Source organism: Amblyomma americanum, chromosome 1 (assembly GCF_052857255.1).
Source record: "Amblyomma americanum isolate KBUSLIRL-KWMA chromosome 1, ASM5285725v1, whole genome shotgun sequence".
Classification (NCBI taxonomy): Eukaryota; Metazoa; Arthropoda; class Arachnida; order Ixodida; family Ixodidae; genus Amblyomma; species Amblyomma americanum.
Genome location: NC_135497.1, coordinates 301,063,747 through 301,084,633, shown reverse-complemented (window position 1 = coordinate 301,084,633; position 20,887 = coordinate 301,063,747). Strand labels below are relative to the sequence as shown.

At 48.0% G+C, this 20,887-nt stretch overlaps 2 protein-coding genes across 2 annotated transcripts in view; one reads left to right on the top strand and one right to left on the bottom strand.

Annotated features, from left to right (window-relative positions):
* The window catches only part of LOC144115296 (uncharacterized), a 396,380-nt gene that overhangs the window by 136,772 nt on the left and 238,721 nt on the right, over nt 1–20,887 (bottom strand). The window lies entirely within an intron of this gene.
* The window catches only part of LOC144119559 (sodium-coupled monocarboxylate transporter 1-like), an 82,910-nt gene that overhangs the window by 39,306 nt on the left and 22,717 nt on the right, over nt 1–20,887 (top strand). Inside the window, exons 3-4 of the mRNA XM_077652143.1 lie at nt 15,204–15,313; nt 16,831–16,898. Of these exons, the coding sequence (XP_077508269.1) occupies nt 15,204–15,313; nt 16,831–16,898 (178 nt within the window). The remainder of the gene's footprint in view (nt 1–15,203; nt 15,314–16,830; nt 16,899–20,887) is intronic.

Here is a 20,887-nt window from a genome sequence, read left to right as displayed (position 1 = left end):
TGCCTAACTTATGATTTGTAATGTGTACAGCGTTGCCTGGTTTTAATGGCTTCATAAATCAAGATATAATTTGGTTTTTAGATGGGGGAGGTTTGCAGTCAATTGCAAAAGTGTTTTTAGTTTAGGAGGACGTTAGCGCAAATAGCGAATCTCTTGGCAGACGAAAAGCCTGATCCTTCTTTTTTGCACCACTGTGGCGCTGCAACCGGGCGCTGCAACAACGCTTCACGGCTGCGTTTATATGCAGGCAAAACGCTAATGCGCCCGTGTGCTGTGCGGTGTCAGTGCACGTTGAAGATCCCCAGGTGGTCGAAATTATTCCGGAGCCCTCCACTACGGCAGCAGCCCTCTCTTCCTTCTTTCTTTCACTCCCTCTTTTATCACTTTCCTTACGGCGCGGTTCAGGTGTCCAGCGACATATAAGACGGACACCGCGCCATTTCCTTTCCCCCAAAACCAATTATTATTATTATTAATCAAATGATTTGAATAAAGCGAGCGCGCAAAAATCTTTCCCGTTTACGTGGCGCCACTAAGGGTGGGGGCCAACGCACGGGACTGCACAAGTGCCCAAGATATCCATAAGTGGCGTCACCCGAAGACAATTTATTTTGAATATAGGACACTTTTAAATTCCGGATTTTTTAAAATACATAAGCTGCAACTAAAATACTTCTTTTGCTTATGGCCAGACTTTAAAATTGCTAGGTGGCAAGATTTGAAACAAATTTAAAAGTGTGTGAGAAACGGTAAGAGTATTTTTGTTTTGCTTCCTTGTTTTTGCCTTGCACTGCAATATGCAAAAGTTACCTTTAAAATCACTTATATTTCAATGTTGTCTAACTTATGATTTGTAATGTGTACAGCGTTGCCTGGTTTTAATGACTTCATAAATCAAATTATAATTTGTATTTAGGTGGGAGGGCTTTGCAGTGCATTGCAAAAGTGTTTTTAGTTTATGATGACGTTATCGCAAATAGCAAATCTCTTGGCGGACAAAAACCCTCATCATTCAGTTTTGCACCACTGTGGCGCTGCAACCGGGCCCATCATAGTGTGCCTCGATCGCCAGCGCCGCTTTCAGGGCGAAGACACCGCTCCCGGCGCCTTATGAACAGTCGGTTCACTCATGCGTGTTGGTTCCCTTCTGTAGAGTTTATTTTGCGCAGTGTTCCTTCATAACCACTTTTTTACAAGTTGTGTAGCATATTCCAGTGCAACCTTTTGACCCGAGTACTCTCCACCTCAATTACATTTCCAACAATCAGGATTACGTATTTCGAGCTGCAGTTGCATATCGGCCAAAGACTGTCTTTCAGGCAGCTTTTCGTTCGCCATGAAATGAATGCGAGAAGGGGCGTCTTATGGCCGCTAATTTCAATAATTTTTAAGATGCGGAGATAAGTAGTGCATTATTCCTCCGTCTCATGCAGAAATTGTTCTGGAAAAAAAGCGTTTCGCATGCCTTACCTCTCATACTTTGAGGTTTACTGTTGTTCTCGCAGTCTGGTTTGACCCGCGATTGGCAATTCTTTCGGCGCGCGCTGCCACGAGCAAAGCCAAATAGCCGGTGCATTTCAATAGTGCGGGCAGAACACCTGGGACCACAACAGTACCTCATAACTTGGTCTCTGACTGCTACATCACGCACACTACGAGCTCTCTTCAAGCAAAGGGGCGTGGCCTGTTTTCACCTCGGTTTTGCAAGCTTTGCGTGTTTTCCGCCGCCTTTCTTCTTCCGATTAGAAGCCCGTCGTCGTCATTACGCGTCGCGGCCTTTCTTCTCCCGATTACAGCCGCCTCAGTATACATATCGCACGTTCTGCACCACGCTGTCAAAAGTGGCATGTTTTGACCACCAGACCATAAGCGCTTGCACTGATAACGTAGGCCAAGAAAGCTGAAAGGCGAGCGCTAAAATCTGCCAGGCCACATCAAAAGTTGCCGAGCGGCTTTGGCTTCACAACCTGATCACAAAGGCGTTTCGCAATAAGGCAGCCGTATTATTTATGCGCTCTTGCGGGTAAGCGGGTATGTGAAGCTCTCGTCGCGGCTTTTTCTTCAGTTTATTATTTGTTTTATCTTAATGCCATGAAGGCACGAAGGTTCTCCTCTCTCCTTCTTTGCGCCAGCTCACTACGAATATCCTGGCGCCAAACCTATCTTCTATGCGTCAGTAAGCAAAGAAGCCGTGGCGGCGCGACGCGAACGCAAGGCTGCTTGTTTCTCCAATAACGGTTTATTTTCCTTCCTTTTCGTATCATTTTTAAAGAAACCACGACCGGGAAAAAAACAGGCTCTTTTCATTGCCCTAATGCAGCCACATCAGTAAAATTTGTCACGCGTGTTTCTGGGCAACCATATCCTACAGATTATTTTTTTTTTGCCTCTTTCGATGACACCAGCAGCAGGAATGGGCGAAACGCAAAGGCGCCCGTGTGCTGTGCGATGTCAGTGAATGTTAAACGTCCCCAGGTAGTCGAAATTATTAGGAGGCCTCCACTACGGCACCTCTTTCTCTCTTCTTTTACTCCCACCTTCCTCCCTTCGCTTACGGCAGATATGTGAGACAATTACTGCGCCATTTCCTTTCCTCAAAAACCAATTTTCAATCTTTTCCTTTGTTGCTCCGGCTAATAATAATAATAATTGGTTTTTTGGGGAAAGGAAATGACGCAGTATCTGTCTCATATATCGTTGGACACCTGAACCGCGCCGTAAGGGAAGGGATAAGGGAGGGAGTGAAAGAAGAAAGGAAGAAAGGGGTGCCGTAGTGGAGGGCTCCGGAATAATTTCGACCACCTGGGCATCTTTAACGTGCACTGACATCGCACAGCACACGGGCGCCTTAGCGTTTTTCCTCCATAAAGACGTAGCCGCCGCGGTCGGGTTCGAACCCGGGGACTCCGGATCAGTAGTCGAGCGCCCTAACCACTGAGCCACCGCGGCGGGTTGTTGCTCCGGCTCCTGTTTCTTAGTTCACCCTGGCAGGGACAATGGTAAATAAATGGTTATCAGGGGCTGATTTTGTGAGGCCTCTTTTTGCTTCAGTCTCTTTTGATGATTTTTCTTCATGTTTTGAAAGGAAAAAGAAATTGTTTAGAAAAATTTGTCGTCGAATAAAGCTACGTGTAGTCAACACCATCCAAAGGGAAACGCATCCATTTGCATTGCTTTGTTGCGGTACAAGCCACTAAGGAAACCAGTTTAGAAAATTTAACCACTTGGCTTCAGACATGTCCTCAGCTTTCTACTCCAGATCGGTGAGGTGAGCGATAACTTGGAAGAGAAATTTGACATCATTGCATGGAATTTTCCACATACGGTGCAGCAACAAGACAAATGCAGTTCAGAAAATGTTGGAAAGTGAATGTTGACTACGCAAAAATATTATATTTGGCAGCAAATGCATGCTCCGCGCTGCTTGTATACAAGGGAAACTTGGGGCCTCGGGAACAGTCTTTACTTTCAAAGCAACAAAGGCAGCATAATTATAATGAATTGGGTGACCCTAATATAGTCCATAACATCCAATCAAGGAAAACCAAATAACTTTTTAAAGTGCAGCCGTTGACTTAAAAACACAGCAGTCCGTCATAACTTTTAGTTTGTCGTGTAGTAAGAGCGAATGCATCATGCATAAAATACGTTCAAAACTGCCAAAACACTACTTCCACGAGTGAAACACTATAAATTGTCTACTTCCAGATCAGTAGCATTATTACACTTGCCACGCGACCGCACAGAAACCGTGCCAGACGCATAGCGCACTGCACGCAACTGACGTGTGAGACCCAACATGAAGCTGCGAGGGGGAAACGGCGGCGCGGGTAGTACAAAGGGTGTCCCTAACCTGAAAGCGGAGGCGAGCGGGCATCCAGGCACCCTAGTCCATCAGGTAGATATACCAGTTGCGAGAAAGAGAGAGAGGGAGAGAGAGGGAATAATCTTATATTGTATAAAGTAAGACTGGAGCGGACTGTAAGCGGGGTCTTTAGTTCAGGACTCCAGTAGCTTCCGGTGACGCTTTGCGGATGGCGACAAGCACCTCTAAATTCCGCTTCAAATCTGACTAGTCCCAGAGGCCATTTGTAAGCTGCTGCCACTAATCAGCGTTTCATGGCTGCGTTTTTATGGAGGCAGAACGCTAAGGCGCCCGTGTGCTGTGCGGTGTCAGTGCTCGCTAAACATACCCAGACAGTCGAAATCAATCCGGAGCCCTCCACTACGGCACCTCCCTCTACCTTTCTTCTTGGACTCCCTCCTTTATCTCTTCCCCTACGGCGCCGTTCAGGTGTCCAACGACATATGAGACAGACACCACGCCATTTACTTTCCCGGCACTCTGGAACGTACTGTTGAACTTTGTCGGCTTGAAGCTTATGCAGAACTCAAATGCAAGGACATCGATACACTGTGAAACAACCACTCCCCTTCAAGCCACATTAAACCACTGAGCGACAGCGCCGCACTGGGTTTGGTGAGGACTTCCCACGTGACCCAGGACACCGAACCGGTCCTAGAAGGAAATCGCAGCGTCTCGAGGTTCTCGGGGCTCTCTCTTTGCGGGTTTCACTCCCTCCTTTATCCCTTCCCTTATGGCACGGTTCAGGTGTCCAACGATATGAGGCAGATAGTGCGCCATTTCCTTTCCCCTAAACCAAATATTATTATTATTATTATTATTATTATTATTATTATTATTATTATTATTATTATTATTATTATTATTATTATTATTATTATTATTATTATAAGCAAGCGCTCGGAAAGAGCGAACCGAAGTTACAGAGATCGATTTTGATAGCCGAAATTGCAATCGCCTGTCATGAGGCTCCAGCCAACAACTTTATTTGCGCATCTGGCTACCAGTAGCCCCATCTCTCGTCTGCGACAGAGGAGCGAAAGCAGAGGGCAAGAAAACTAGAAAAAACTGCTTCCCTTTCGCGGGCGCTATTTCGCCGTGCGGTAAATCGGCGTTCGCGTCCATTGTAACAGTACGCGTCTGCAACGCGCTCCCGCTCGCTGCATGCGGTTCCTAACGGCCAGCTGCGAGACTCCCAACGGCCGAACCGCCAAAGCTGCGAGACCGAGTGGTTCCGAGTGTCGTTTGCTCTGCGCCACGTCTGCCGCTTAGTAATTGCGGCCGTTGTTTTTGCAGTTTCGGTTTGAAAAACGGCGAATTTCGGAACCGATTCCCGATGCGCTCACTTCTGTCACGAATGCGCCTCTTTTTTTTAGCACTTTTTGTTTTCACATGACGAAGAATTTCGTTTCAGTAGTCTTTTAAAGCACGATAAATTTCACTTTGACGCTTTTTGGAGGTCGTTGAAAAAGGATTTTGTTCATGTAGACACCATAAATTTGTTTGCAGTGGTCATAACCCGGCTAATGATGATACCGGTGCGTAATTAATGTTTTTAACGCCCAGGCATTCATACTATGTGTTGCGATAAATATGCGTTCGCAGCCTGGATTATACATTTCTTTTTTACATTGATCGCCTTCCCATTGCGTCTTTGAATTTGATTTCGCCGTGGGCTTCTGGTGGATGGAGGTTTCTGGAGAGTGGAGGTGGGTATGTGGTGGGTGAAAGCTCTAAGACGAGAGATTCATTTTTACAAGGTGTCCTGGGAGGTCCACCCACCGTAAGGTGCGCCGGGCCCGAAGGGGTGTCCGGAAGGTGCCGCGATCCGTTAGGGCCACTATATCAAGGGCTCGGCTGTATAGCAGACAAGGGTAATAAAATGAGGGGCTGGTTATGACATACACACTAAGGAAGCCAACAGTAATCGAAACCGAGAAAAATATAGGGGTATGTTTTTATTGTTTGTGGTCCTTTAGTTAAAACCACAAATAATAAAAAAATCCCCTATATTTTCCTTAGTTTCGATGGCCACGTGACATTCTCTGCTCGGCGCTCCAGCGGCTCCTGGCCCCTTCGCTGCTCCAGCGCGGGCGGGGCAGAGAATGTCACGTGACACGTGCGTCAGGAGTGTCGCGATTTGATGGACGTTGCTTTGAGCTCCCCGCAAGCGCGCGGTTCTCGGATGGTGTGAGAAATGGCCCAAATTTGTTGAGCCACAGCGGCGATTGTAATCGCGTCTTCGAATTTTGAAAACGTGTATGGCTAGTACTAACGGCCGGCTACAAGTCGCTAATTGCAATCAGCCACCTATCTTTAATAGTTAAAAGATAACGATTAGAATTTAACGAATCACTGTGCTATAGTTAGCATGCTTCGCCTGCTTTTTTTTTTTATGTCCGCCAACGAGACTCACTATCCCGCATAAAGCTTCTCTTTACCCCAAAAACCCCGTTTTTAAAGGTTAGTGGCGGGCTTCCCTGTCACATCCGGTGTAGTATAAACTCCACGAACATGAATTGACTCCATTCGTGAAAGTCAGTGTGCGTGTGCGGTGCGTGCTGCCGCTAGGCTATAAGCATTCGTAAGCGTCCCTTTCTTGTAACGCTTTACACCGAAAGCGTTGCAATGACTGCCGAGGTAATAAGTAAACGTACTTCCGCGCTTGTCGGCAGCCTGCGCAGAGAGGAAACTTCTTATGCGGCCGTGCACAGCTGTTCCGAACAGCGCTGCCGCGGCCTGCCGCTCAACCCACGTGGAAGGCGCCGGGCCGAAAGCCGCATCAGCCGCCAGGATCCCTGCGGGCTCCGGATCCCGCGAGTTCGGCGGCGCGGAAAAAACAAAGGCAGCTCCGGTGCGGGGGTTTTATGTTCCCGGCTAGCTTTACGACGCCTAAGTGTAATAAAGGCATGATAACTACAGTGTGAATCCAGAGAACCACGCCGCTCTCGCGAACGACCGTACATTTCTATGCGAGGGCGCTGCCTGAGCGGATGTGTGCACGCGTTTTCTTCTATTGAGTCTCATTTTTGGGGGAAGCCTCGCGATTGCCCAGTTTCTAGCGCGCTCCATGGAGAGCTGTGGTCTTCTCTGCTTGGGCTATACCGCCTCGCTTCGCTTTCAGGTTTCCCTTTCTCTCCTCTTACCCATTCTCTATTCCTCTTCTTCCCTCTCTTCAGCCCCGACGCACTTTTATTGGACCCAGAGCGAGATTTCTTCCACAGTCCGGCGGCCCGATGTCGACGGGCCGGCGATCGCCGTGGCGGCAAATGGCAGCGAGCATGTTCGCCGTGGGAATGAAGCTGAACGGTGGCGCGAGTCTCCGAAGCGCACTTGACGGCCCTGCCCGGTTTCCATCTATCGCTGGGTGCAGCTAGTAGCAAACAAATGTACACGTCGTGATGCGCCTGTACGATGCGGAAAGAATTAGGCCAACGACGGTCAAGGAGGCGGAAAGGCCATTTAGCCGCCGTAAATGGCCGACGTTTGCCGTCGAGAGCACCAGGGAAATTATTCTTTTGAGATGAAGAACAAGAAGCGTGCAGTATGCATGACTGCTCCAGCTGCGGTTTGCTAGAGAGAAAATATACGAATTCGCTACCGGGAAAACGTACAATGACAAGCTGTCTAGTGAAAGCAGGCACGGAAGCTACAGGGCTCAGTATAAATTGTACTGTCCGACGCTCATCGGGCAGAAAGTGCACATGGCACTGGTAGAAGAGGCAACTCGTGGCCGCGAGCAATCAATCGGCTTGGTTATTTCTTGGTCACTTGGGCGCGCTTCGGGGGTGCTTGTTCTAGGCGCTTCTTCCGTGCCTGTGGGCCGAGGCCCTAGCTGGGCACCCGCTCAGTGCCTGCTCACCGCGTTCGCAGTAAGTCGATCGGGGTCGTCGTGCAGCCGGTATCGACACCGTAACCCAATCAGTGGCCCTGCCAGTCGGGTCGGCGCGCGCAGCACCGAGCTCCCTGCAGCCGTCGCGCGGCTCGCTCCCCCTCTGCGCTCACTGTGCGAGCAGGGCGCTGCAGCGGGACAGGTGTTTCCCCTGGTCTGCACACAATCGCCTAATGGCAGCTTGATGTTGCTAGCTGCCTGTGTTATTGGAGCCGGACTCGCTCGGCGCCAGCCAATGAGACGGAATTAAGAAACGATGGCGTGCTCCCCGCTGCGATGGGGTTACGGCCCACTGGCTATTGCCGCCCCATCAATCAGACCCTGCGCGCTGCTCCTGGGGACGTTTAATTAAGGGCCACTCGGAGTAGCGTCACCTGGCCTCACCGGTGCCAAACAGCCGTCGTCGACCGATTCGGGGAACGCGCGCCCGGAGGCCTCGCGAGGCGCTGCGGTGAACCCGGCAGAAAGTTTACGCAGGGCGGCTCGCAACTCTCCCGCCCCGGCCACTTTGGCCCTTGCTGCCGGGTGCGCCGTGCGCAGATGCGGGCTTCATTCCAGCGCGTTGCACGGTGCCGAGCTGACCCAGCAGAAAGGACGCGATTGCAATGCCTGCGCCATCGTATATACTATAGTATAGGCACCCGTGTTCCGACTGAGCGCTGCACTGGGCGTTCGGGTTCCCGGGTGTGTGCCTCGTGACTGGGTTGAATTCATATCTGAATTCACGTATATGAATACATGATAGGAAATTTGATGGTTGGAAAGGCAGAAACCTTCGTCGAGGTGAATTTTTTAGCCCCCAACGTAAGCAAAGTAAAATGAATATTTACAGGCGCAAACAGACTAATATGGACTGCACTACCGGGTACAAGCTCTTCTGTTGCGTAGCGTAATGAAAAAGGAAATCTTGCTTCTTGTAAGAGCAAGAGAAAAAAGTAAATATTACTTGCATATACATAAAATATCCACCACTTTAAGCTATAGGGCCGCCGAAGCATGGTCTATATTCTTCTGTCGAGATTGTACATGAAATAAATTCTTATAAAACAACTCTGTATGTATTACCAGCTTTGAAATACTATTTTTAAAGATGTCGGATAAATATAAATCCGGAGCAATGAAAAGAAACAAGGTGAGCAATTCGTGATTCCATCATCCGGATATTTACAATGCTGCTCTTTTATTTTTGGAACACAATCAAGACACGATGGCTTCTTCGTGAAACATGAAGCGCTTTTTGGTTTGGTTTATAAGGTTTAACGTCCCAAAGGAACTAAGCCTATTAGAGACTCTGTAGTGGAGGGATCCGGATAATTTCCACCACCTGGAGTTCTTTACCGTGCACTGACATCACACAGCACAAGGGCCTCTGAAATTTCACCTCCATCGAAAAGCGACCGCCGCGACCGGGATCGAACCCGCGTCCTTCGGGTCAGCAGCTGAGAGCCATAACCAGTAAGCCACCGTGGCGACTCCATGAAGTGCATTTTATACAATTTTTTAATTACATACGGGGCTATCATAACAGGACATGATATTTATGCTTACCTAAAAGTGACTTCCACAGTTGTTCAGAAAAGGTCATTAGCACAATGTAGTCGCTTTCGAGTCGCTGGGAGATTAAGAGAAGGCAACTTCTTTCGTGCATTAGAAAAAAAAAATAATTGTTCAGGTAGACTACGGCTTACTTAAAACATTCGGCGAGAGCCGTGATGTCCCTCTGTTTTCTCCCCTTCATTCCGTTCTTTCTCCCTTTCCTCTTCTGCCCCTAATTTTCCTTCTCTTCTCTCTCCTTCTCTTCTTCTTTCTCTGGCTTGGTTGGACTCGGCATCTGTTTTCTTCTTTCTTTCTTTTTTCTCCTTCTTCGCTACTTCGCCTCCTTTATCTTCTCTCTCTTGGCTTCTGTCTTCTTTTCTTCTTCTTCATTTCCTATTTTCTCCTCCTGTTGTATTCCTTCGCTTGGCTTGAGTTGGCTTCTGCCCTCTTCACTTCTTTTTCATGTTCTTCGCTGCTTCTGCCTCCTCCTTTACCTTCACCTTTTTATCTCTCTTGCATTCTGTCTTCTTCTTTCGCTTCTTTCGCTTGTTCTTCGCTCTCTGGCTTGGCTTGGCTCTCGGCTTGGTTTGCCTTGGCTTTCAGATTTTTACAACTACTACAACGGGTTTCAGTTGCCGGACCACAGGGGGTGGGGTCCCAGTAAGGTTCTCTCCATAAAAGAAATGCCCTCCCATATTTAAGGACGTGGCGATTAGATCCCGAATTTTTTAGGGAACGGACGTCTGGGTTCTCGCGCCTACAAGTTATAGCTGTTCTAATACCGGGGCTCTTAGCCCATGTCAAGAAAATGGTTTTGGCTTGCAACGCCGTTTAGTTCGCGGTGTGGCGTCAGAGTGCATGAGTAGTGGCTGCCGTAGAGAGGGCATCATAGGCGACGTATCATGAGCATGTTCTGTTGCACGACATGCACACGATTGATATCGTTACTGTACAAATGTCGGCAAAATCTTTCCATCGAGTTTAGTACATGCACTCATACGATGGAAACCAGAAACTTGACAGCAAGGGCAGAAAGGTACAGCCGTATCTCGGTTCTGAAGAGACGAAAAAAGCCTGAAAAGTTTCATGTTTAAGAATTTTTAGTACCATATCGCATCGTGTCACTGTACCTATGTAGCCTCCTCCACTCTACACTTCTGTGATTATGGTGTGCAGGTCTTAATGCGTCTTGCCGAGTTGTTGCGCTCGCTGCAATACCACATTCACTTCATTAGAGGGTTGCTCCTAAAGCCCCAATAAAACGCAGCGGTAGGTGGTAGGCTCTGTGCACGGATTCTTGGTCTTCTTGCACTTTGGATGGTTCTGCTGGGTCTTGAGGAGCAACGCGGCGAGGGTCCGTCACTCGAAACCCGGCGCTATAGGGGCGCGCGCAGAAGAGCATAGTACACTTCGCTGCAGAGCAAATAAGTGGACCAGGTTAGCATTGGACATTAAATGTCCGATTAAGTACTGCCACTGGTGTTTATCGTTTGCTGAGAAGAGCGTCCGCACTGCGAATTAAAATTAAATTAAAGCATGCCGGTGTTCGGAGCGATTTACGGCCGACTTGTAGACAATGCTTCAGAGATTTTTCACTGACTCTTTGACAAAGTTCTCAAACTGCATTCTCTCTTCGACCGCATCTTGAGCCGTCACTTTCTAAAATGTTTTGCAGGGTCTGAACAGCTGAATGAACGCATGCGTTTTCCAGGCCGCGGTTCTGATAATCAACCAAAGAGCAGATAGGTGCACCCGCTATGATAATCACTTACTAAACTTGGATAAGCAATTTATCTTTCAAAATCTCTGTTACTACTCATAATTAGCTTGGTTTGATGGGGGTTTAACGTCCCAAAGCGACTCAGGCTATGAGGGACGCCGTAGTGAAGGGCTCCAGATAATTTCGACCAATTGGAGTTCTTTAACGTGCCCTGACATCGCACTGTGCAAGGGCCTCTAGGATTTCTCCTCCATCGAAATTCGACCACCGCGGCCGGGATCGAACCCGCGTTTTTCGGGTTAGCAGCCGAGCGCCATAACCACTGAGCCATCGCGACGGGGCGCTGATTATAATTTGTCGAAAAGCCGTGGGTAAGGGCAAACTGTTGGAAAGCAATGAGGAAATATCCTGGACGCTGCCCGCGAAATCGCTCGCATCAAAAAGCGAAACTATTCCTCGCATTATTTTTTCTGAGTTTATTTTTTCCAGCTCCCACGAAGAACTGCTGCGGCATTGTTTTTCTTGAAACAATTTCGAAATATAATAGATCAGATTCCTCGAACTATACTACGCAACGCCGTTTCTTGTTTGTTAGGGGCACGAGCGTTGGTGCCAGTCACGACGGAAAACACGAACGGCCTTGTCCAATCATGGAGCACGCCGCCTGGCGCCGAACTTTTCTTGATTCACCCCATACTCCCCACAGGAAATGTTTCTTTAGTCTTCTGGAGCAATAAAATACGCACCGTCCTTATGGCGCGTATAAATGTAAATAACTAGAAAAAAAATAACGGTCAAGGAAAAGCTCTCGCTGAATCAAAATGCGCTTTACTTTTACACGTGCCTGCTTTGCATTTTGGTAGCGCACAGGAAGCGCGCCTGCCATTAATATGCAAGAAAGAAACCCAATAAACAGAAGCACGGAACGCTAACGACGTCAATTTAGTATACGGACCGCATAACGCCGGTGCATTAATATAATGGCGCCCTTTTCGGCGCTATACAGACTGGCCTTTTTTTCTCTCCCTCTGTGTCACTAGCACGGAGCTTAGGCTTAATCGAAGCAGAGTACAAGATGGGTGCCATAAATGTCCTTATTCTTCAGTGAGTGCGCTGGTCTAGCTGCCATCGCTTCTTATTTTTTTTTTACTGCAGTAACCGCAGAGGACCCAGCAACAACAAAGGTCACTTTATGTCGCCGCCTTTTATTAAGATTGCCCAAGCGGACAGTGTTGAGTACTGCAAGAAAAGCTGTACTGAAATCGTTGGTTTAAAACTGCCTGTTTTAAACGGCTGAACGAATTGCTTCGGTTAAAAGACAATTTTTATATTCGTGTTAAAACGCCAAAGCGGAGCTCATAGTCCGTAGCAAACCTTTGTGCTGCTTTCTGGATTCAAAAATAGTGAAACTTAAAAAGAATGTTTATAAAATTCGACCCAGATTTGCCTGTTGAGAACATTTCTAAAAAAAACAGACCATTAATAATGCCGCGCGTTCGGTGCGGCTACTGTATTCAGTTTGTTCTCCCTATAGAAGCTTTTTTTTTAAATCATTCACCCGGTCTCTTTTCCCGCTCAACACATCGTTTCCGACGCTATTCGATCATTTGAAAAATATTTCGAATCTTGTAGCCTTCTGAGCTGACGCTTTAGCGTCCAGTGTCGCGAATTCACTACATACCAAACATGCCATCGGCGCCAAAAGATTACGAGATACACGTTGTGTGAAAATAATTTATTGCTGCGCAGGCTCACGGCCCTGTCGACTGGTATGTTACCAGCGGATGAAGCATGTATGTCCCCTCATACCTTCAGAAATTTCATTGGTATTTGCGACGGCTCCGAAATAACCTTCTTTTCCCGCACAACCGCATCCCGTGGCTGCCCGTCGCCTACTCATTTCTTCGTAGGGCTTGGATAGAAATGTTGATCTTAACATTTTTTGTCGTAATCAGGGCTTTCTGTTGAAAATGGAAGGCGCAACTGTGGAAAAGATGTGGGAAGGAAAGTGGAGACCAAATGCAAGGCTACTAGCCGGCGTTTTACGACTTCGCGTGCCTGATTTTGTGAGAACTGTTGCTGTACGAATAGTAAAAATTTTGTTTCATAAAAACAGTTTACGCTCCTTCGGCCCTGTATCGTTAACAGACGCTTGAAGCTATTGTTTTCTTTATGAATAATTTATTGACGTCTCGTACGTCGTGAATTTGCGACAATCGCCACTAGCGTCACTTCGAATCTGGCTGAGGAACAGTGCAACTAATTCTGCCGAAGAATTTCCGCGTTTTTCTTGGCAATTATTGTGCACCACAAGCTGCTACGAGTCCAGCCAGCTAAAGGAAGCGTGCATCGTCTGACAGTACGGCGACATCTGCTTTGCGAGGCACAAAGCCGAGCAAGAGGAGGGAGGAGGGAAGCCCCATTCGGTGGCTAATGAACGGCCTCTAACCTGCAAACAAAAAAAAAACAACAAAATTGGCAAAACTAGGCAACGACTCAGTTAAACAGCCGGCGTGAGCCGGCGGCCGGACGACGGCGGCTGCGTCGTGCTGACGCTTCCTACGCTGCCGCTTCAGCGTGGCCCTCCAGCACGAACTTCGTCCGAAGCGGCCGTTCCGGAAGTCGGAGGTTTCACCCTCTACGCCTTGCCGCCGGCGCAGCCCTCGCTGTGGCGAGGTCTTCGTCACCCGCCGTTCCTCGGTCTGGCTATGCCGCCGATCGTTCGCTCCTCGCTATGCGGCGAGTACAACTGGGTATTGTCGACGGCTAGCCTCGTGAACACGAGGCGAAAAGCGTCCACCGCATGAGTATCCATAGCACTGCGACATGGCAGCTGCTGCGCCACCCGCGCGGTGGTTTTTCGGTTAAGGTTTGTTACTTTGTTTCTCTGGCCGTCCGCAGAGGGCATCTTGGCTGAGCTTCCTCTAACATAGCCCTTCTCTTCGAGCTGCAGCCACTCGGGGGGAGAGAGCAACACAGAACCGATTAGAACGGCTCATGTGGGCGATGCCCGTTGCGGCTCCTATAGCGAGCGGCGGCGGCATCGCTGCGCGCGCATGGAAGTTTTGACAGCTAGCCCCATAAGCTTGAGATTCCGATCTTTCTATTTCTCTCTCTGCAGCAGGGCCAATTTTCTCTCCCTTCTTGTCTTCTTTCTTCTTTGGCCGCCTTTCTTGTTTTCTTCTTTATCTTTCTTTGCTATCCCCGCCCAGCGTTTTTTTCTCTCTTCTTTCATTCTCTCTGTCGGCAATATCGTCCTATATTTTCTCTCCTCACTTCTTCCCTTCTGTCTCTCATCGTCTCCGATTCCATTCGTCATCTCATCTTTCTCTACTGGCGGCTTCAATCAGTGATTTTTGGATGGGCTTCATCCAGGCGATGGCTCGAGGTGGGCTGTGTACAAATGGCTCGCATTTTCAGCTCTCAACACTGTCTGTGCGCGCGCATTCACCATGCAAGCATTGGCGGGTGCACGAATACGCATCCATAAACTCCAAGAGTCAATCGCACAAATGCGAGATCTTCGTTTTACGGCTTGGAAGTGACATCTGGACACCGGAGTCGGGATACTGAGCTTTTACCGTTTACCGCGCGAAGCGCATGTACCAATAATTGGCGACTGATTGAGACGCGAACTCAAGCTCTAACCTATAAGCTGCCGTGCACTCTTCTTCTTTCGTCCATGCGCATGTTATTAAAAACATTCACTTAAGTCGCACTGGCACCGAACATGGATTTTAACGCCCCTAAGCTATGAGGGATGCTTTAGTGGAGGGCTCCTTCTGATCTAGACCATCTGGCGTTGCTTAGCGTGCACTGACATCGCACATCACACGGGCGCTTTGGAATATCGCTGCCTCCGAATTGGGGCCACCGCGGTTGAGGTTCGATCCTCCGAACTTAGGCTCAGCAGCCAATCGACACAGCCAATGAGCTACCTCAATTGGCGGGTGCATGCACTTACGTAATGAAGTGGCTATGCGCATCTCGCCATGCGTCGAAACGTGGCCTTTCCCCATCGCGCACTCCCTTCGAGTAATATTCGAGTTTTCGAGCACGGCAGTTAAAAATCTGCTATAACCAATGCCAGTCTGCGAGCAGAATATATGCTTAACTGCTGAGTTCTAAGAGACATGAGTGCGAAACCCATCTCTTTTGCTTCGCGATTAATGACTTCCTTTATTTTCCAGCACCGTGTCCTCCATCATAAACTCCCACTCTGCTGTATTCTACGTCGATGTGGTGACGCCTTACTTCTCCAAAGCAAAAAAACGACCGAGTTACGTCATCTCCATCATAGGTACGTGCGCACGGAAGCCTGCATTTGCACGTCCGGCGAAAGAGCACGACCCACTGGCCCCATAGACCGACATGACATGATATGCTTCTTCCTATGCAAGGCAGACCTTCAAGGGACGTGAACGTGTGCGGTCTCGCAAAGGGAACTTGCGATCTGTAGCCGACGTAACAGAGTCTGTTGCTTGGCGTCCTGTTACAGAGCTTGTTTTAGTTCAAAGGTTACTGCAGGAGCTCCGGCGTAGCGATCTATCAGTCACAAGTCCAAATCATGTCGGGCGGGCATTTGTCATATCCATCATTATTATCAGCTCTCGTAACTTCCACTGTGGCGCAAGGGCATCTCCCATTTCACTCCGTTAAATGTGCCCTGTACCAGCTCCGACCACCCAATACCTCCTCAAACTTCCCAATCTCATCCACCAACTTGACTTTCTGCTCCCCCTGCTGTGTTTACCTCCTCATGGAATCCACTCTGTTATTCTATTTTCCTAAGTGACCATCGGTTACCTACTCTCTGCATTACATGCCGTACACATGTCTATTCTTTGCTCTAGATTTCAACTAGGGTATCGTCACGTCACGTCTGATCGCTGACCCATTGTGCTCTCATGTCTCTTAACGTTTCCCTGGTAAATTTCTTTTCTGCAGCTTGCTGCGCTGTCCACAATTTAGTTTTTAACCTTTTCCTGAGGCTCCAAGTTTCTGCTTCATATAGAAGTAATGTCAAGACACAGGTGTCAAATGTTGAGATACTGGTAAGCTGCTGTTCACCTGAGAATACCTGCCTCCAAAATGCGTTCCACCCCATTCTTCTCCTTTCAGCTATTCCACTCTCGGGGTCCGGATGTGCGGTCACCATTTGCTCTATAGTAGATGTAGCTTCTTACCACTACAATACCTCGCTGCCTATCGTAAACTGTTGGTCACTTACCATAACTATTTAGCATGAGTTAGGGAGGAGGATGTGATGTGGGAAGGATGGTGGGATGGGGAATGTAAACTTGAAGATCTGTTCTCCAGGCAGGATGGTTGAAAGAGGATTAGACCGGTAGACCTGCAAAACTATGACAAAGAAATACACCAACTCAGCAAAACGAAATCCGGGTAGCTGGGGAGGGGGTAACTACAAGTTGGGTTGACTTAGATAAAATGAAGAACTAGAACCTTAACTGAACTCTGCAATAAAGTGGTGACTGCCCTGACTGCGAAAACAAAAGGAGAACAGAGACTTCACCGTCCATCTTCCTGTCTTGCGGTAAGGCTATACAGTGTACACTCTTCGTAAAAAAATATTCAGTCGAAAGGGTTTCCTTCAAAGCCGTGTAGGGGAGCTCTCTGTTGCCGCTGGAAGTTCCAAGGTTGGCAGGGGTGAGTACCAGAGTTCATCTCACCTGAACGAAACGAGATTTGGAGCGCTGAATACGCAAAATGACCACACTTCAAGACCAAGAAGCAAGCACGGTAGGCTGCATGTTTTTGACAACGGCTGTACAACAAAATACTTCATTCTACTTCCAGCCATTGCGAGCGGCGTGATGATGACCGGGTTTGCAACTCTACTGCCGTACATGGGAACAGCTGCAAGGGTAAGCGCGATGTATGTGATAATCTTAAACATGTTGTAAAAATAATTCTCATGAATTTCAGCGACTTCTCTAGGCTTTGGGTGCACTTAAAGATATATAGTTGGTTAAAAAGGAGAAACCACGAAACATGACGCCTAGATTACCTGCGCCTGTTTGTTTTTTTTTTCGGAAGAAGTGCGCCCATTGTCAGGAAGACATCGCCTTCTGCAGCCACTTCATTTCTTGAATGATGTGGTGGTGTAGCTCTAGCGTTGCTGAGAATATGGCGGCATGTGTGACCAGCGGCGCAGTTATTCAAAACGATAAGTTCAGCTTAATCCGTTTGCAGCGTGTACTGCTGCTGGAAAGAAATTATCAATGTTGAAACTTTGTGCGCATTCTTTGGCGCTGCCATTTGAACGGCATTAACTTTTTCCCTCGAGCCGCCGAGGTGGCTCAGTGGAGGAGGAGGTAAACTTTGTTAAAGAAGAGGTCTTAGGCGCGGGTTGGGGTGACGTTCCCCTCCCCGCGGTGGGCTCCTGTTCTAGGCCGGACGCCAGGTGGCCGAACGACTTCTTCGGCCGGTACCGTGACACGGAGTTGAACCCACGGTTCCGAGTTGAGCAGCGCGGCCTCCCACTGCGATTGCGAAGAGAGCGGCAGACTGTTCAACGGCTTGTCTTGATTACATGAGTATAGGATGTGTGGTGTGTCTGCCTTATGGTGTCCACAGAGAGAACAGACCTGGCTAAACTGCTCTGGGAACCATATAGAGAACGGATTAAAGAAAGTGTCTGCTTGGAGCTGCCGCCAGCTGACTTGTGTTTTACTTAGAGATCTATGTGGTTCCGGGAAGATTTGTCTTTCTTGAAGTGGATAGTAATTTCTTTGTAGGTCGTAACTCGCTCCTTGGCCGACCTGAGCTCGAGGTAGCGCACCTCCCGGTTAACTACGAATACTCGGGGAAATTGGTGCGCCGCCTCGTTTCTAGGATGGCCCGAATGGGCGGGGACTCAGATCATTGTGATCTGGCGGGCATTGGATATTTTTTGTAATATTTGATGGCTGCGGAGTGGGCCCTTCCTTTGGCAAAATTTCGAATTGCGGCTTTACAGTGGGATGCCGGAGCCCTCCACTACGGCACCTATTCTTCCTTTCTTCTTTCACTCCCTCCTTTATCCCTTCCCTTACGGCGCGGTTCAGGTGTCCAAAGATATATGAGACAGATACTGCGCCATTTCCTTTCCCCAAAAAACCAATTATTATTATTATTATTTACAGTGGCTGATGATGTATTTGGCAGTGGTGAAGGCAACGGCTAAAGCTATGGCAGCTTCCTCGGCCTCCACCAGAAATTTTGTTTTATCGATTGTCGCCGATGCAAGGGGAAAACCTCGATGATCGACAACTGCCAGAGAAAAGGCGTCTCTGTCAGCATGTTCTGCCAAGTCCACATGCGCCCTGTCTTTCTGAACAGTAAATCTTTCGTGAAGTTTTTCTGCCATAGCCTTTCTTCCGTCCGTATCGTAGTGTGGATGCATGTGTTTGGGCAGAGGATGGACTAATAAGTATTCGTGCACATATCCTGGAATCGGCAAGGTGTGTGCACGCACTCCTTCATATTGTATTCCTGCCTTCTGTAGGATGAAACGTCCCGTTTCAGTGCCTGATAGTCTTTTTTATTGAGCGGTGAGGTGTGTTTCCATCATTTCCGCTAAGATGTTATGAATTCCTAACTGTAGTAGTGTTTCATTTGGCGTATGACGGGGGAGGTTGAGCGCAATTTTGTAGGATTGTCTAGTTAGAGCATCCAGGTCATCTCTTTCTCTGACAGCGAGGGTGACGTATGGTGTAGAGTAGATGACTCTGCTAAGAACGAAGGCTTGGATTAGTTTCCTGGTCACGGCTTCTTTAACTCCTCCTCGCCTATTCGCGATGCGTGTGATGAGGAGGGAAAGTTGGTTGATGGTGTTTCTCAGTTTCTTCATTAGTGTCTCGCTTTTTTTGGTTTGACTGTATCAGCATTCCTAATATTCTTAGTGTTTCGACTTCTACGATGGCTGCCCCTTCCGCATATATTTGGATCTCAGGCGCTTTATTCTTTCTTTGACGCTTTGGGTGTAGGATGAGGACTTCAGATTTTGGGGGTAACACTCACGTCCCGCGGTTTGTGCCTCCTGTACTACTACATCTGCCGCTTGTTGTAGCGTATCTTGTATCGAGCCGATACTCCCTTTGGTGGTCCAAAAGGTGATATCGTCCGCGTACAAAGAGTTCTAGGTCTGGGATTTTGGCGAGTTCGTGTGCCATTTTGATGAGGGTTATATTGAATAAGAAGGGGGACAGGACAGATCCTTGTGGAGTTCCTCTGTTTCCTAAACTTAAGGTGTGAGATTTGATTGTGCCAATTTGAATTTTAGCCATTCTATCAGAGAGAAAGCCCTTGATGCAGTTAAACGTTATTTCGCCTACATTCAATGGTGAAAGAGAACCTAGGATTGCTTTGCGTTTGACGTTATCAAATGCTTTGGTTAAATCTAGAGCTGGAAATGCCCTTGTGTTCCTTTCTTGCTCCTGAGATAGAACTTCGTTTGCTAGTCTGAGTATTCTATCCTATGTTGATAAATGTGGTCTAAAGCCTACCATAGTGTTTGGATATAAATTCTCTCTGTGCTTGTGGGACTGCAGTCTGTCTAGTATGACGTGCTCTACAGTTTTCCTATGCAAGAAGAAAGGGAAATAGGTCTGAGGTTTTCGAGCGCTAGCTTTTTGCCCGGTTTTGGGATGAATTTAACGATGGCATGTTTCCAAGACGCTGGGAGTTTTCCCTCCCTCTAACACTCGTTCGCAAAGTCCGTGAGGGCTGTGATAGAAGCGTCGTCTAGGTTTCTGAGGGTCTTATTGTTAATGCCGTCCTCTCCCGGAGCGGATGTCCTGCGTATCTTAAGGAGGGCTGCTTTGATTTCCGCCATTGTTATGTCAGCGTCCAGAAGGGGGTTAGGTTGTCCTTTATAATCGGGGAGGGACTTCGCCTCTCGGGTTGTGCAGAAGTATTTCTGCTTTAGCGTGTTTATAATATCTTGATCCGTGCCTGGGCCTATGTTTAAAAATTTGGTGATTTCCTTTTGAGTCGTAGCTTTGTTCGATTCCGGATCAAGGAGATGCCGCAGAAGATTCTAGGTCTCTTTCGTGCCTAGATTGCCATTTACAATTCGCAGATATGGTTCCACTGCTGTCTCGTGAGTTCTACAAAGTGTTGGTGAATTTCTTTCGTGAGTATGACTATCCAGTTTCTAAGTTTTTGTTACATTTTTGCTTAAGTCATCTTTTTTCCAGTCTTTGCCTTGCCTCCCACGTGTGCGTAAGTCAGCTGTCAATCGTATTTACGCCTAGGTCAAGTACTAGTTCTTTAGCGGCCTTTCCCACATCCGATAGGAGGGTTTGTATCCACCGTTTTAGGTCTGTAATCGGTTCCTGATTTTGGTCGCGGATCATCCTATATTTGTCCCAGTCGATGATTCTGTTTTTTCTGGGTTTGGGTTTGAGATTGCCAATGGCGATTTTAAACGTCATGATATAATGGCCCCTTCCTATATTTTGTCTGGTGTTGCTCCAGCTTATGTCTGGGAAATTTTTGCCTATCGTGAGGTCTGGGCACGTGTCCCTGTTCTCGCTGTTGCCTATCCTGATAGGTAGCATGGGGTCCGTGTTTTGGGTTAGCCTTCTTTGCTTCATAAAATCCATCAGGGCCGTGTCTTTCCTGCATGGATGTTGTTGCGTGTCCCCATTGCACGTGTTGAGCGTTGAAGTCTCCCACAATTAGGGTTGGGCTTTGGCCTGCGATTTCTAAGGCTTTGAGTATAGCGGTTTTCGCTGGTGCAGCCTGTGCCCTGGGGTGGCTGTATGCGTTCAGTGTGAACAAAGAGGAGTTTCTTTCACTAGGCAGAATTTCGATAAATATACAGTCGAGCTTTACGTATTCAATCTCGTGGTTAACCACGGTAAGGTTT